Source organism: Silurus aristotelis (genome assembly GCF_946808225.1).
Source record: "Silurus aristotelis genome assembly, chromosome: 16".
Taxonomy (NCBI): domain Eukaryota; kingdom Metazoa; phylum Chordata; class Actinopteri; order Siluriformes; family Siluridae; genus Silurus; species Silurus aristotelis.
The window spans coordinates 13,055,977-13,071,191 of NC_139589.1; the positions used below are offsets into that span (position 1 = coordinate 13,055,977).

The window sequence follows — 15,215 nt, forward strand, 5'->3', positions numbered from 1 at the left end:
AACATCATGCTATTACCGGTACTATGTCATCTGATCCTACTGACTTTCCACTCTTCATTGTCCTAATAGCTGCCCTCAATTTCTCCTTACTAATCCTATCCTGCTTCACCATCTCTACACCATCCAACCTTCTCTCTCTCTCATTTTCCTGAGTCATCAGCTGCTCAAAATACTCCCTCCATCACTCACTAGTCAACACATTTCCATCTCCATCTTTTATTACTCTAACTTGCAGTACATCCTTCCCAGCTCGGTCCCTCTGCCTGGCCAATCGGTATAAATCCTTTTCTCCTTCCGTAGTGTCCAACTTTTTATACAGTTCCTCATATGCCTTTTCCTTGGCTTTCATCACATCCCTCTTTACCTGCTGCCGCATCTCCTTGTACTCCTGCCTACTTTTCTCATCTCTCTTCTGATCCCAATTCTGTTTTGCCAACCTCTTTCTCCTTATGCTCTCCTGCACTTCCTCATTCCACCACCACGTCTCTTTGTCTTTCTTTCTATTTCCAGATGTCACACCAATTACCTTTATAGCTGTCTCCCTCATCACTTCTGCAGTAGTTGCCCAATCATCCAGCACCTCTTCACCACCACAAGCCCCTGTCTGACCTCTTCCCTGAACCTCACGCTACAGTTGTCCGCCTTCAGTTTCCACCATCTAATTTTTCTTTCAGTCCTAATACTCCTCCTCGTCTTTTTCACCTCCAAAACCATCCTACAGACCACCATCTGATGCTGTCTAGCTACACTGTCACCCGCTAACACCTTACAGTCTCCAATCTCCTTCAGTTTGCATCTCCTTCATAAAACATAGTCCACCTGTGTGCACCTTCCTCCACTCTTATACGTCACCCTATGCTCCTCCTTCTTCTTAAAATATGTGTTCACCACTGCCATTTCCATCCTTTTAGCAAAATCTACCACAATCTGCCCTTCCACATTCCTCTCCTTAAAACCATACCTACCCATCACCTCCTCATCACCTCTGTTCCCTTCACCTACATGCCCATTAAATTCTGCCCTTTAAAATATTTTATTCCTAGTTAGATCCTCTACCACTTCATCTAATTCACTCCAGAATGTTTCCTTCTCCTCCATCTCACAGCCAACTTGTGGAGCATAAGCACTGATGACATTTATCATTAACCCTTCAACTTCCAGCTTCACGTTTATCTCCCTATCAGAAACTTTCTTCACCTCCACTACACTCTTACTGTACTCTTCCTTCAGGATCTCCCCTACACGATTCCTTTTTCCATCCACACCATGAAAGAACAGTTTAAACCCACCTCCAATGTTCCTGGCCTTACTCTCTTTTCACTTGGTCTCCTGAACACACAACATTTCCACATTTCTCCTCTCCATCATATCAGCTATCTCTCTCCCTTTACCAGCCATAGTACCAACATTTAAAGTGCCCACCCGAACCTCCACTCTCCTCCACTTCTCCTTTCCCTGCCGTCTCTGTGGACATCTTTCTCCTCTCCTTCTCCTCCTTCGGCCAACAGTAGCCCAATTTCCACCGGTACCCTGTTGGCTAACGATACCTGTGGCAGTCGTTGGTAACCTGGGCCTCGACCGATCCAGTATAAAATTCTTATTCGTGATCCGCATATTTGATTTGGCACATGTTTTACGCTGGATGCCCTTCCTAACGCAACCCTTCCCATTTATCCGGGCTTGGGACCGGCACTAAAAGTGCACTGGCTTGTGCAGCCATAATGGCTGGGTTAAGCCTTATTATAATATATAAATGCAATTCATCTTTAAACAGACAGCTAGTAGACTAAAAAATCAATACAGTTCTGTTGAATGTAAGTAAATTCTAATAACTGACAATAAAAACGTCACTGTGTAAACATAAAAAGTGTGCTTCACATGCAGTCACATCAGGAATACAAGAGAACCAGTTCCACACATCCACACGATATGGTAAGGTGCTATGCTTTGGATCATGGTCAGTTCATTTTATTCTTCTACAAGCTGAACTTAGCCTTATCTGTCTATAAAATGTTCTTTTGAAAATATGTACAGGCTGTTCTTTTAATATGTTAAATCTGTATTAACTCTAGTGTGTTTTTTATTTGATTGTTGACTTTGACACAAATAGTCCTACCTTCTGGAAAGAGTTCTTAATTCAAACAACTGTTGTAAAGGATTTTTTTTTTAACAATTACCACAGCTGTTTTTCATGGTCTTCATGGCCGTGTGGTGTTTTTCAAGATCACCATTATTTATTTAACTCTGTACCAAAAAAGTTTAGCCACATTCTATTTTTTTTTTCTATTTTATTTTTTATTTATTTTGCTGGCTTTTGTCTTGTCTAGTTTTTATTTTCCCAGCCTTGCACCACTGTAAGTACCAGCTCTTTGGACTTTATAAAAAGAGTTATCAGCAACAGATTGCAATTGCAAATTTGACACTTGAAATCAACTCTAGAGCATTCATCTTCTTCCTGGTAAGTGAATTACAAGTGCATATGGATTACATTGTCGAGTTTACAGCTTGTTTTTTTAGATTATTCATGCAATAAATTTCATAATTGTTTTATGAAAAAATTGTTAACTATCGAGGGAAAGAATTAATAATTGAAGAAAGCATAATTTCAACAAAGTAAATTCTAGCCCTGGTCTCTTTTTTAATGTGTGCAAAGTGAAAAATGAACATGATGAATGCTCCCCAGTGTATTGTGCCCTCATTAGGCATCCTGAATACACTCATGATACATTCATTTGTGTGTTGAAGAGTGTCTTTCTGGCCGGCTGAGACTTAAAATCAGTGTAATGTGCTTGGTAATCAGCTGGGTACACTTTAAGAGTTTTTTTTTTTTAGTCAAATTTAATAACAAACCATTTTCTTTCCACCTCCATAAACTCATACTTGGACTGCATAGTCACTAGGGGTGTAAGAAAATATTGATACACGTAAGTATCACGATATTTTGTTTGGGGATACTGTATAAATTCTCAAAAATCAATATAAAAAAAAAAATAATAAAAATCATACAAGATGCATGGCTGCGGTTTCGTTTTTAGTTTATATCTCTACCGCTAGATAGATCTGAACTTAGACAGTGACAGTAAGTATTAGGATATGGACATGCCACTAATGTAGCATTAATATCCACCTGTTTCCTGGGGGGCTGCTGGAAAAACTATTTACTTCCGCCAGAAGTAATAGTAGCATTGACTAACTTGCACAAAACGGAAATACGTTTTGTTTGCGTGCAGTTTGTTTTTCAGGCGGTAATATGTTAAAATGGCATTAAAAAAAACAGGAACATGTGCGTTCACTGAACCAGATGAAGTTTAATATGAGTGCATGACATGCCCGCCTTGCCATGCCTGACTGCATTCTCTACCTTTATAGAAGTAATAATAGTCTTCCTATGATTGTAGCTTTTAAATGTATAACCACTAGTTAGTGCTCAGAGCATGCTTCTACTACTAGCCTAATGCTAATGGTAATACTTTATTTAATTAATGCAAATGCAAAATCCACTGTAATTTATAAATAAATATATATTTTTTGCTAAGGTTTGCATATGGTGGTATGTGCTTAAAACTGTCCTAAAATTATATCCTATTTCTAAAATAAGAACTATCCCAATATTTTGCCTTCCTTACAGTATCGCAACTAGCTCTGCAACAACTAAACGATTAAATCGATAATGAAATTCGTTGTCAGTGCATTTTTAGTAACTGTTGTGTTTTTCAGCGAATTCTTATGCATTTGTACACCAATGCATATTGTTTTACTTTTTCAATCAGGCATGTTCGCTTGCTGCGTTTCTCCGTTTCATTCTCTTTTTATAGCATTTGTCTACTACGACAGTAACTTATCTGTTTATAAATATAATTTACTGCAGCTTTACAATGTTCAAATTCTTGTTTTTATTGTTTGTATATTTACTTTATGCATATATCATTTAATTATTATACAAAATTGATTATATATTCTAGATGCTTTTATCTTCACAAATGAACAAAATTTCTATTTTTTTTAACAAAAATTGTCTAAGCAATGAATTATATTTTATGTTGATTTTTTTAAGCATGGTTGTCAACTTGCCATCTGCAAAATACAATACAGATGTTGATTTACACAAATTGATTCAGCTTGCATACAGTTTTGTGGGACAGGCTCTGGATTCACCATGACCCTGATCAGAAAACAAATCAGTTACTGAAAATGAATGGACAAACTTAAATACAATAAATGGTCAAATGCAATGCAAAATTACATGCCATCAAATACATGCCATCCTATCTTCATATATGCAATATAAACTCCAAAGTCACTTCCCATGCTGGGAGATTGCTGAATTGGAACTGGGAGTGCAAATAAAAGGTAAGAGTGAAAGGGGCACTAATAAAAATAATCTTTTTGCAGTTTTTCTTCTTTATTAACACTTTTATTATCATTTTTGTTTCTCTCTGCTCAAAATGACCTGGAAAATATATATGAATGTCTATCATTAAAAATAAATACTTTTTTTAAACTCTCTAAAAACTGTACATAATCCTTACAGTTATCATATGTATCCACAACTTTGCTTTATACATCTCTGGCATGCTCGAGTTCTCATCATATCACCAGAGGAGGATGTAGAAAAGGCCACACAAGACGATAAAGGAGGGAAGCACCCAGTTCAAAGAGGTGATCATATCAGAGTAAAACGTCCAGCCCCTAATAACGTCCACTCCCAATCTGTTCAGTCCCAGTGCTCTGAGAGGGAACTGCAACTGATCAGCCGAGGGTCTGTGTCTTTGCAGTCCTAAAATATGGAAAACAGTTAAATGAATAGTGAATAATATGATTGAAGTAAATTTTGATGTTATCAATTTTAATATATAACATTTAATCTTTGAATCTTGAGACAACTTAACAACAAAAGTAATATATCCTTTTACTTATAACATCTATAAATAATCACCCTCTCAAAGACCCTTCTTACAAAGCCCTGCCACTAAAACCCATTACAGAAATCACCACCATATCAATTATAATCTTTTATTAACTCAGTCTGCTATACAAGTCCCTGTGAGTGAGCTGGTACTAAAGAAACAATACTGTTGAACATTAACATAAACCTGTGATTTGCAGCTGCACTAATGTCAGAGTTGCTGCCATTAAAATATAATCAATATCTTAAAAAAATAGAATATATATTATATAAAGACAATATAAAAGACATGATATGAATATAGAGCTTCTATTTGGGGTGTAACGGTACACTAAATTCACAGTTTGGTATGTACCTCAGTTTTTAAGTCACTGTTCAGTTCCATTACGGTACAGACAGGGGGAAGAAACGCAAAACATAAAATTGCTTGTCTTTTTTCATTAACGCAGTTTATCATTATTATTAACATTTGAGATCATCAACATTTGAAGTTAAACATTTTTAAAACAATTAAAATAAAATGCCCGCTTGGTTAAATAATACCTAAAATAGTATTTTATAAAAATAAAACAGAATAAATTAAATTAATGCAATACACTTATTATATTGATTAAACTGAGTAATCAATAAAATTGGCACAATATATATATATATATATATATATATATATATATATATATATATATATATATATATATATATATATATATACACACACATACATACAGTGAGGAAAATAAGTATTTGAACACCCTGCTATTTTGCAAGTTCTCCCACTTAGAAATCATGGAGGGGTCTGAAATTGTCATTGTAGGTGCATGTCCACTGTGAGAGACATAATCTAAAAACAAAATCCAGAAATGACAATGTATGATTTTTTTAACTATTTATTTGTATGATACAGCTGCAAATAAGTATTTGAACACCTGAGAAAGTCAATGTTAATATTTGGTACAGTAGCCTTTGTTTGCAATTACAGAGGTCAAACGTTTCCTGTAGTTTTTCACCAGGTTTCCACACACTGCAGGAGGGATTTTGGCCCACTCCTCCATACAGATCTTTTCTAGATCAGTCAGGTTTCTGGCCTGTCGCTGAGAAACACGGAGTTTGAGCTACCTCCAAAGATTCTCTATTGGGTTTAGGTCTGGAGACTGGCTAGGCCACGCCAGAACCTTGATATGCTTCTTACAGAGCCACTCCTTGGTTATCCTGGCTGTGTGCTTTGGGTCATTGTCATGTTGGAAGACCCAGCCTCGACCCATCTTCAATGCTCTAACTGAGGGAAGGAGGTTGTTACCCAAAATCTCGCTATACATGGCCCCGGTCATCCTCTCCTTAATACAGTGCAGTCGCCCTGTCCTAGGTGCAGAAAAACACCCCCAAAGCATGATGCTACCACCCCCATGCTTTACAGTAGGGATGGTGTTTTCGAGATGGTACTCATCAATCTTCTTCCTCCAAACACGTTTAGTGGAATTATGACCCAAAAGTTCTATTTTGGTCTCATCTGACCACATGCCTTTCTCCAATGACTCCTCTGGATCATCCAAATGGTCATTGGCAAACTTAAGACGTGCCTGGACATGTGATGGTTTAAGCAGGGGAACCTTCCGTGCCATGCATGATTTCAAACCATGACGTCTTAGTGTATTACCAACAGTAACCTTGGAAACGGTGGTCCCAGCTCTTTTCAGGTCATTGACCAGCTCCTCCCGTGTAGTTCTGGGCTGATTTCTCACCTTCCTTAGGATCATTGAGACCCCACGAGGTGAGATCTTGCATGGAGCCCCAGTCCGAGGGAGATTGACAGTCATGTTTAGCTTCTTCCATTTTCTAATGATTGCTCCAACAGTGGACCTTTTTTCTACCAAGCTGCTTGGCAATTTCCCTGTAGCCCTTTCCAGCCTTGTGGAGGTGTACAATTTTGTCTCTAGTGTCTTTGGACAGCTCTTTGGTCTTGGCCATGTTAGTAGTTGGATTCTTACTGATTGTATGGGGTGGACAGGTGTCTTTATGCAGCTAACGACCTCAAACAGGTGCATCTAATTTAGGATAATAAATGTAGTGGAGGTGGACATTTTAAAGGCAGACTAACAGGTCTTTGAGGGTCAGAATTCTAGCTGATAGACAGGTGTTCAAATACTTATTTGCAGCTGTATCATACAAATAAATAGTTTAAAAATCATATATTGTGATTTCTGGATTTTTTTTTTAGATTATGTCTCTCACAGTGGACATGCACCTACGATGACAATTTCAGACCCCTCCATGATTTCTAAGTGGGAGAACTTGCAAAATAGCAGGGTGTTCAAATACTTATTTTCCTCACTGTATGTATATATATATATATATATATATATATATATATATATATATATATATATATATATATATATATATATATATATATATATATATATATACCCCGAGTTTAATAATAATAATAATAAATAAAAATGCACTTAAATTGCGAGGCAGTGATTAAACAACCCTGCATTCCACCACTTATTACATTCCTGAGGGAACTCAGATTTGAACTGTGCACATTCGGTACATATGTATAACAAACCGAAAGCCCTGTACTGAAAAATTAGTGTACAAATACGTGTATAGTTACACCCCTAGCTTCTGTTGTACTGATATGACTCGCAGTTGAGCATCAAAACACACATATAGCTGAATAATATATAAAAAACAGAATTAATAAAATATCTTTTAAATAACCAACCCCATAAAATGCGAAAATGCTTCGGGCAGCTGGGCAGGGGCCATTTAGAATAGTTGGTCTTCTGGAAAGTCTCGTTTCTCAACCGGTATTCTTTTTGGAAGTGGGTCTTAGTGTGTTGGTGAAGCTCTGAAACACGAACGCATCCATGATTCTTCCACACATCAGAAATGACTTATGGCAACATTCTTACTGGGTAACACTGTTTTTAATAAAACGCTTTGTTATCGTAAATCATTCTCAGTACTTGAATAGACGTCAAGATGTGCAAAACCCACACAAAAAGAAATGTAAATCAATTTATAGATTCTTCTGTTGCATAAAGCCAATCATATGCTGTATGATTATTACAGTCTCGTTTTTTTCAATAGAACTCACACTGCAGCTAGCACCTATCACTAATATTTTCACACAGAAACAAAAATTCATTAAAGTCAGAAGACTGATGGCCAAACATGTCTAACAAGTTTAATGTTGTTCCTTTGTCTTGTGATGGCATTAAACTGTACTGTTAATTTCTTCTTCTTCCTCTTCTTCTTCTTATTATGTAAATACAGTTACAACAGTGTATTTGGCACTGAAATAGGCAATTTTTTTTAATTTTAATTCAAATGTCAAGTTATGTTTCAAATTTTAACCTAGAAACAAATCTTACACTTTAATTTTTAAGTTACGCTGAAATTAGTTTGTTTAATATAGTGATCTTAACCATAATTAACTATATTGCTGTAGTTAATGCCAAAACCTCACAATTAACATAATTCACAGCTCTTGTTTGTCTACTGCTACCACGACCTACTATAAGGTTTCGCTAATGCTATATACAAAAAAAAAAAAAATAGCAGTAACCCTTTTCTTAATATTACCGTAGTACCTGAATGGCTACTGTACAAAAATGTTCGAATCTCGCACCCCCTGTTTATCTCGGAATTGCATTTGCCACATAACTCATTTGTTTTGCTGAATTTCCTGGTGTCTCGCGGATAACACAATAGACCAAAATACTTAAATAAAGTAAAATGTCAATACAGTACAGTATACATAAAATAGCATTTTTGGGGTGGCTTCCTTTATTGCGTTGTTTTGTTTATCGCGGGAGGTTTTGGGGGATTATTGTACTAGTATTAGAATAATACAGAAACGTATAAAATATTCCTAGATGGAAAAGTCATGGCACCGAATAAAGAATGTCTGAAATGTGTTGCAAGGGTTACAAATGGTCATTCCTATTCCTATTATATTTATCTAATCATACCTAGATGCTACAAAGAGATTGTTTTCATTGATTTTGCTGACCTTCCTGGAAAATAACATGCGAGATGAGAGTTCTGCAGAGGGGACATGGTGTGCTGCTAGCCCGGCTCTTTGCCAGCGTCCTCAGGCAGGGCTCACAGAACACATGACTGCAGGGCTGACACATGTACGGCTTGTAGTATATGTCCAGACAAACAGCACACAGCACGCCTTCCTTCTCCTCATCATCACTGCTTAGCAGATTCACCCTCTGGAACACACACATTTCACATATTTATGTACATGCCTAAATGATCCTACAAATCTGATTCATTTTTTTTGTATAATGTTTGACAAGGTGGTGTAATGTTACCATGTAATGTGGGCTGTTATTTTCTTAATGCAAGTGTTTATTTCCTTTTATGTGGTAATTTGCAAATGTTTTATCAATTAAATGACCAATGAGACAATTACAGGATTTGACAATACTGTGGTATTAATTGTTTCATCAAATCTTAAAAAGATTTTCCAAAAGAAGAAAACTTATTTGCATATATAGAAATGTTCTATAAAATTCTCTACAAGAAAAAAACAAAGTGAAATTTGGAACTGTAGTGAAGAAAATCCTCAACAAACCATCTCAGACATTTAAATGCACAAATTAATGAGATGCATGTCATATCCTAAAAGGCTGTATACCCTGCTGTGTAATACATTCATTTTCCAAAAGAAGAAAACTTATTTGCATATATAGAAAATTTCTATAAAATTCTCTACAAGAAAAAACTCTAAAGATATGTCAAATGTGTGTGCATTGGAAATTATTCAGTCACCAACCTTCACCAGAAGAGTCGACTCATTAATGAGTGTTAAACGCTATTGTCTGTATTTAATGATACTGTCAGAGGTTATTGAGCAGTAGGTGATTGCTAAACATCATCTGTGAATGGTCACTTGAAACGACATCATGCAACTATGCAGTAAAATCTCAAATTTCTCTGCACCAAAACAGTGTAGTGACTAAAGAGAGAAAATTATTCAAGCCATTTGTAGCAAACAATAATCAAGTTTGTATATTCTTAACACATTTCAGTAGAGCCTTTTGAATTTGTGCCCTCACATAGCACTTGAAGTGCATCACTATTGTATTGATAGTGTGTGTTTTACACCAGAGAGATAGTGAGCGCTTATTATTATTTAGATGCCTACAATTACAATCTTTTAGCACTAAGGTGGGAATATGGTTGCTTGCATACTCTTGGATTAGAGTGGATTGTATCTGGTTTGCTCTTTTGGAAAATGAATGTATTACACAGCAGGGTATACAGCCTTTTAGGATATGACATGCATCTCATTAATTTGTGCATTTAAATGTCTGAGATGGTTTGTTGAGGATTTTCTTCACTACAGTTCCAAATTTCACTTTGTTATTTTTTTGTAGAAATTGGTACACTTTATTCCTGATAGAAAGTTTGATCCTGACCTGAGAGAACCTCGATCTGTTGAACAACTTATTCCTCAGTTTATATTTTGGACATTTTGTCATTACATCACTACCAACTGCATTAAAAAAATGTGCATGAAGTAGAGTTCTTTGCTACAAATTAAAAGAATTTGTCCTAGAAAAAGCGACATCACATCCAGTGAATATTGATCTGAATCTGTCTGTAAACTATCTCACCAGTACCTTCTCTTCAAGCTGCCTCTGAATCCAGCGATCTTTTTTCCTCTGCTTTCTCCTCAGGTTTTTTAAGTGATTCTTCTCCCTTTTGGTCAACATCTGCACAGCGGTGAAGCGAATATGATCCTGTGTATCCTCTGTAACACCATCACTGATATTCACTTGTCTGATGTCTTGAGTAGGCAATCTAAAGGAATCGGTATGATTGTCCTGGTCTTGCAGAGGATCCGATAGCTCTGTTGCTGACATCCATGTGTGGCTGTCGGTATCCTGAGCTGCTGCCTCATTCACTTCCTCATGTACAGGACAAATGGGAGGTGAAGGAATAGGACGACTGCATAGAGAGATGACGGGCTGCTCACTATAGAAATGAGTTGCTTGTGTTTGTCTTATCTGGGGTTCGGGTTCTAGACCTACAACATGAGTGACTTGATGTAGCTCACAGCTGAGGGTTCTATCTACTTGACCTTCTGAAACTTTGTGCTTAACCCGAAGCCCTGTGTGTACTCTAGCTGTACCTGGTCTACTCAAGTAGACCAGATGCTTTACAAACTGATCAACACGGCTTTTATTAAGGTGCACAGTTGTGTCTTCTCCACAGGGGCAGCGTGAACAGTTTAGAAAGTTGAAACCGCCGAGACGTGCTCCACAGTGCTGGCAGTTCAGTTTTCCTGTCGTCCAGTGAACCTGCGAAAGATGAATTTGTTTTTTTCCTTCACTCATATTTCTTTAAAATATATACTTTTTTAAACATTCACAAACATTCTAATGCCCCAAAGCCCTAACTAAAGATGGGTTTTGGGCATTAGAATGTTTGTGAATGTTTTACATTGCAAGAATCTTCACATGTTTATAGATTTTTTTTTCTATCAGGTTCCATGACTTATACAAGTGTTTTGTTTCAATACAATTGCATTTATTGTTTACCCCCATTGCTGCTTAATGTTCAAATTGATTAAGCATTATCAAGTCTTTGACTAAATTATTTTCATAACAGCAGCTTTGACGAAAGAGTGCCTGTAAATCCAATACTATGATCTACTATATAATCAGCTCTATACTAACAGCTCACAGCTCCTGCATAGCAAACGATCCAGATAAAAAGATTACAAAATGTCTGTTTGATATGTTGATAGTTTCTGGTAAGGACACATCTGTTTTTCTTCATTAATGGAACAGTCAGAGGTGAAGCTGTTACTTTCATTTACAATGATAAATCTTCAGGATAGAGTTGTTTTCAGCTTTATGGTATCTCACATATAAAAAGCATTGTTTGTTCACTAATTAAGAAAAAAGAAAAGCTAGTAAGAAAAACAACTATTTATCTCGCTTTACCCTTATCAAGAACAAAACCTGGTTTTAAAAATTCTACAATAAAGGGAACAAAACACAGATGGAAAGCATGACAGGTCATTTTTTAATAAATAAAAAATGCAATCAAACTCATGCCCCAACGTGGTTTATTCCTTATGCACTCTTTAGTTTTAGACACAAGACCATGACAAGAATTGAACTGATCATTTAAAAACTTTACAAGGTTGGTACCTGATTAATAACTGACAAAATCCAATCAGGCAATGCATCAACATTCACATGCCACACTGTGCATTTAGCCATGTGGTCTTCTGAGGCCTGTGAGAGGAAAGAAATAACAGCAGATATTGCCCAGATGTGTTAACTAAATAAAATATATATAAAGATAATTTACTTATCAAACAAGAAGATACCTATGAAGTAGTGGCTCAAGCCTATATCAGATTCCCAACTGCTCTAAATTGGCTAATTATGCTCAACTGATGGAATAAGATTGATTTCATGTGCAATTCTTGTATTCTACAGACAAAAATCATCAACAGTCATAAACAGCAAGTTTTAACAAGAATCATATTCAAGCTTTTCCCCTATGAGCACCACCTCTCATATTTATAAGCCCACTAGTATTTCAAGCACACCTAAAAGAATGCATGTCCGATCAACACAGCAGAGCAAATCTAATTGTTGTATACATTCTATTATAGTTAAATTAGATTGATGGTTTTTTTTTATTTATTTCATTACCAGGGTTAGCTCTGGTCCCCTAATTTCATTGTTTAAGCAGAGTTCCTGCAATTCTGTCCACACTATTTGAATAGTTCTGGTATAGGTCTCTAAAGTTAATAAACATATGCTCATATACTATAGGTTTCTATCAAGTCTACATAACAGTAGTATGTGCAGGTCTATGTTGTGAAAAATGACAAAACACTTTTTAGCAAATGAACATACACAAACTTTCACTATTAACTATGAATCAATTCACCGCAAGTAGGCATGATGAGTCTACAGCACATCTTCTGCACTTTTTACAGCGGAGAATTGATGGTTCCTCTTGGGTTCCACCAGGATCTGGTACTTCGTCCTGTATTCGAAAATGTCAAACATTTGTTGTCTCTGATAACCACATAAATGAGGTAAAATATTAGAGGCTGTTCTAAAAGACAGGTGTAGGAGGAAATGTCAAGTCTATTACTATTGTATATATCACATAAATCAGACACTTTTTTTTGATAAACATTGTAATTTTTTTACTTAAATATTTTTAATCAAAAGAGCATCAAAATATGTTGCAAATGTTGGCTCATTTAAATAAACCCAAGCCAATACACAGAATAACGGCAAACAACAATTAAGTAACATAATCCGATGTTACAGTGTTTGCCTAAAAGACATAACATTTTATAAAGATCACTGAATACATGGGAATGTTGATCTGTGTTTATTCGAGCCACCATGTTGTTAAATGTTTACAGTCTGTAATGTTGTTAATGATAACTGTCTACAGTTTGTAATGTTTAAAGTAATAATTCATAAGTTAACACTTGGGTGCTTTTCAAATATGGTCCTGTAAAACTTTTATACTTAGCTAATATGGGGCTCAGCTATTGTTTTAAACATCAGGACACTTACTGTTAATGACAAATAAATATTATAGTTAGTAATGTCAAATTAATCATGTAAAATGTAAATACCGTATCAACTGAAGCCATTGTTCGAACGATATTTCCGAGAAAGCCCTGGATGAAACTGAAGCTAACTAGCAAGCCAGCTAAAAACAAATAACACGTTGAGTCGGCTTTTTCCTAACAAACATGATACGGAAGCCATTCGGGGACATGTCTAAAAACGCGGTTCGAAATGATCCATTCACGTCTATGCTTATTGTTTGGGTTTATATCTAGTCAATTACTCATTTGTGCTATTTTTATTCATTTATCATTTTATAAGGACACTGTCATACAGGAACACTTTCTCTATCATTTTTTACATCTATCAGTGGAAGGAAACCAACCTGAGCACTGAACAGATATTATTTGAGTGGTGCTATCACTTATTCCTTGTCACTTATCACCATTCTTATTAAAGCAGTGACCCTACAATGGTTGTGTGCATGCTTCCTTCTGGAACCAGCCTCACTTATCTTTATTGATTAAATAACTTGTGATGGTAGCAGCGGTGCGAAAAGTCCACAGAAACCTTTTGTTTGCAAGTTTATAGGGAAATGCATCCAGTCTAATTAGGTGGATTTTCATGATACAAGACAACGACCCAAAACTGCCCATGAGGCAAAAGTCTTGTTTAGGGTATAAAGAAAAAGGTCAAATCAATCACCAGTCCTTAACCCAGTTAAGCATGTTTTTCACAAGAAGAAGACTTAAAAGAGAAAGCCTAAAAGAAGTAAAAATATTAAACAACTAAGCCCCAGTACAAGCCTGATAAGAAAGAAGAAAAGGTTTATGGCGTAGGTGGTATGAAAGGCTCGGTAATATTATTGTGAGCAAGTCATATGTAAACAATAATATTTTTTTATTTATTTTCATTTATTTTAAAACGATGTGTTCCTATAGTATTGATCACCTAAAAAATAAATGGTAAATATCAGGAGATGAAAGTTTAGTTTTTATTTGTATTGCATTTTTAAACAATGGACATTATGCCAAAACAGATTTACAGAGAAAAAAAAGGTTAGATATTTGAATTTATAAGTTTATAAAGTGCATATAGGTTTTTCCCTTATAGGTTTATGAACAAGCCACTGTGACAGTGGCTAGGAAAAACTCCCTGAGATGATCAAGCCATGAGAGAAAACAGACTCTAAAGGAAACCTGTCGTTCTCTGGATGGCACAGAATGTCCATTCATTACATTTCCATCATTGTTGAGGTGTGATGTTCAGTAATGGGTCTTTAATTGCAAAACTGTTCATGCAAACTGCAGTTATAAGCCACTGTAGCAGATTGTTAATATTAAATTACAATTAACATCCATCCTCATAGTTTTTGAGTTCTTCAGGGATCTTTAGGCTATTCATGTGGAACCATTCTCAGCTGCACAGAGTGGTCTCCAAATAAAGAGAACTCAATCCAGAGCTACTGTAGGGCATCAGGATGACTCAGGCAGATACAAAGAAAAGAAGGAGACAGGATCTGTGGTTGCTGGCATCTCACGAGAATGTTTAACTTGACACACACACACACACACACACACACACACACACACACACACACACACACACACACACACACGCAGGTGAGGGGTGACAGGTAGAGAAATAAGGATTAATTAATAATATGAATGAATAATATTAAGTATACATATTGTTACATTCAGTTAAAGACACTGTACAGTATGATT

The 15,215-nt window shown here is 36.0% G+C and overlaps 1 protein-coding gene across 3 annotated transcripts; it reads right to left on the reverse strand.

The window, feature by feature from the left end:
- Positions 1-3,618: 3,618 nt before the first annotated feature.
- rnf180b (ring finger protein 180b) lies at positions 3,619-13,721 on the reverse strand. Of its 3 annotated transcripts, none has more exons than XM_083565183.1 (7): positions 13,554-13,721; positions 12,845-12,943; positions 12,091-12,177; positions 10,552-11,232; positions 8,928-9,135; positions 7,635-7,760; positions 3,619-4,777 (listed from the first exon to the last, which is right to left on the reverse strand). In XM_083565183.1, the coding sequence occupies exons 1-7, from the start codon at positions 13,569-13,571 to the stop codon at positions 4,593-4,595; spliced, it is 1,404 nt and encodes a 467-aa protein (XP_083421309.1). In that variant the 5' UTR covers positions 13,572-13,721; the 3' UTR covers positions 3,619-4,592. The 3 variants fall into 3 exon arrangements, with proteins under 3 accessions (XP_083421309.1, XP_083421310.1, XP_083421311.1); XM_083565184.1 differs by having other exon boundaries at positions 12,845-12,975; positions 13,554-13,694; XM_083565185.1 differs by having other exon boundaries at positions 4,636-4,767; positions 7,631-7,760; positions 13,554-13,713.
- Between the last annotated feature and the right edge of the window lie 1,494 nt (positions 13,722-15,215).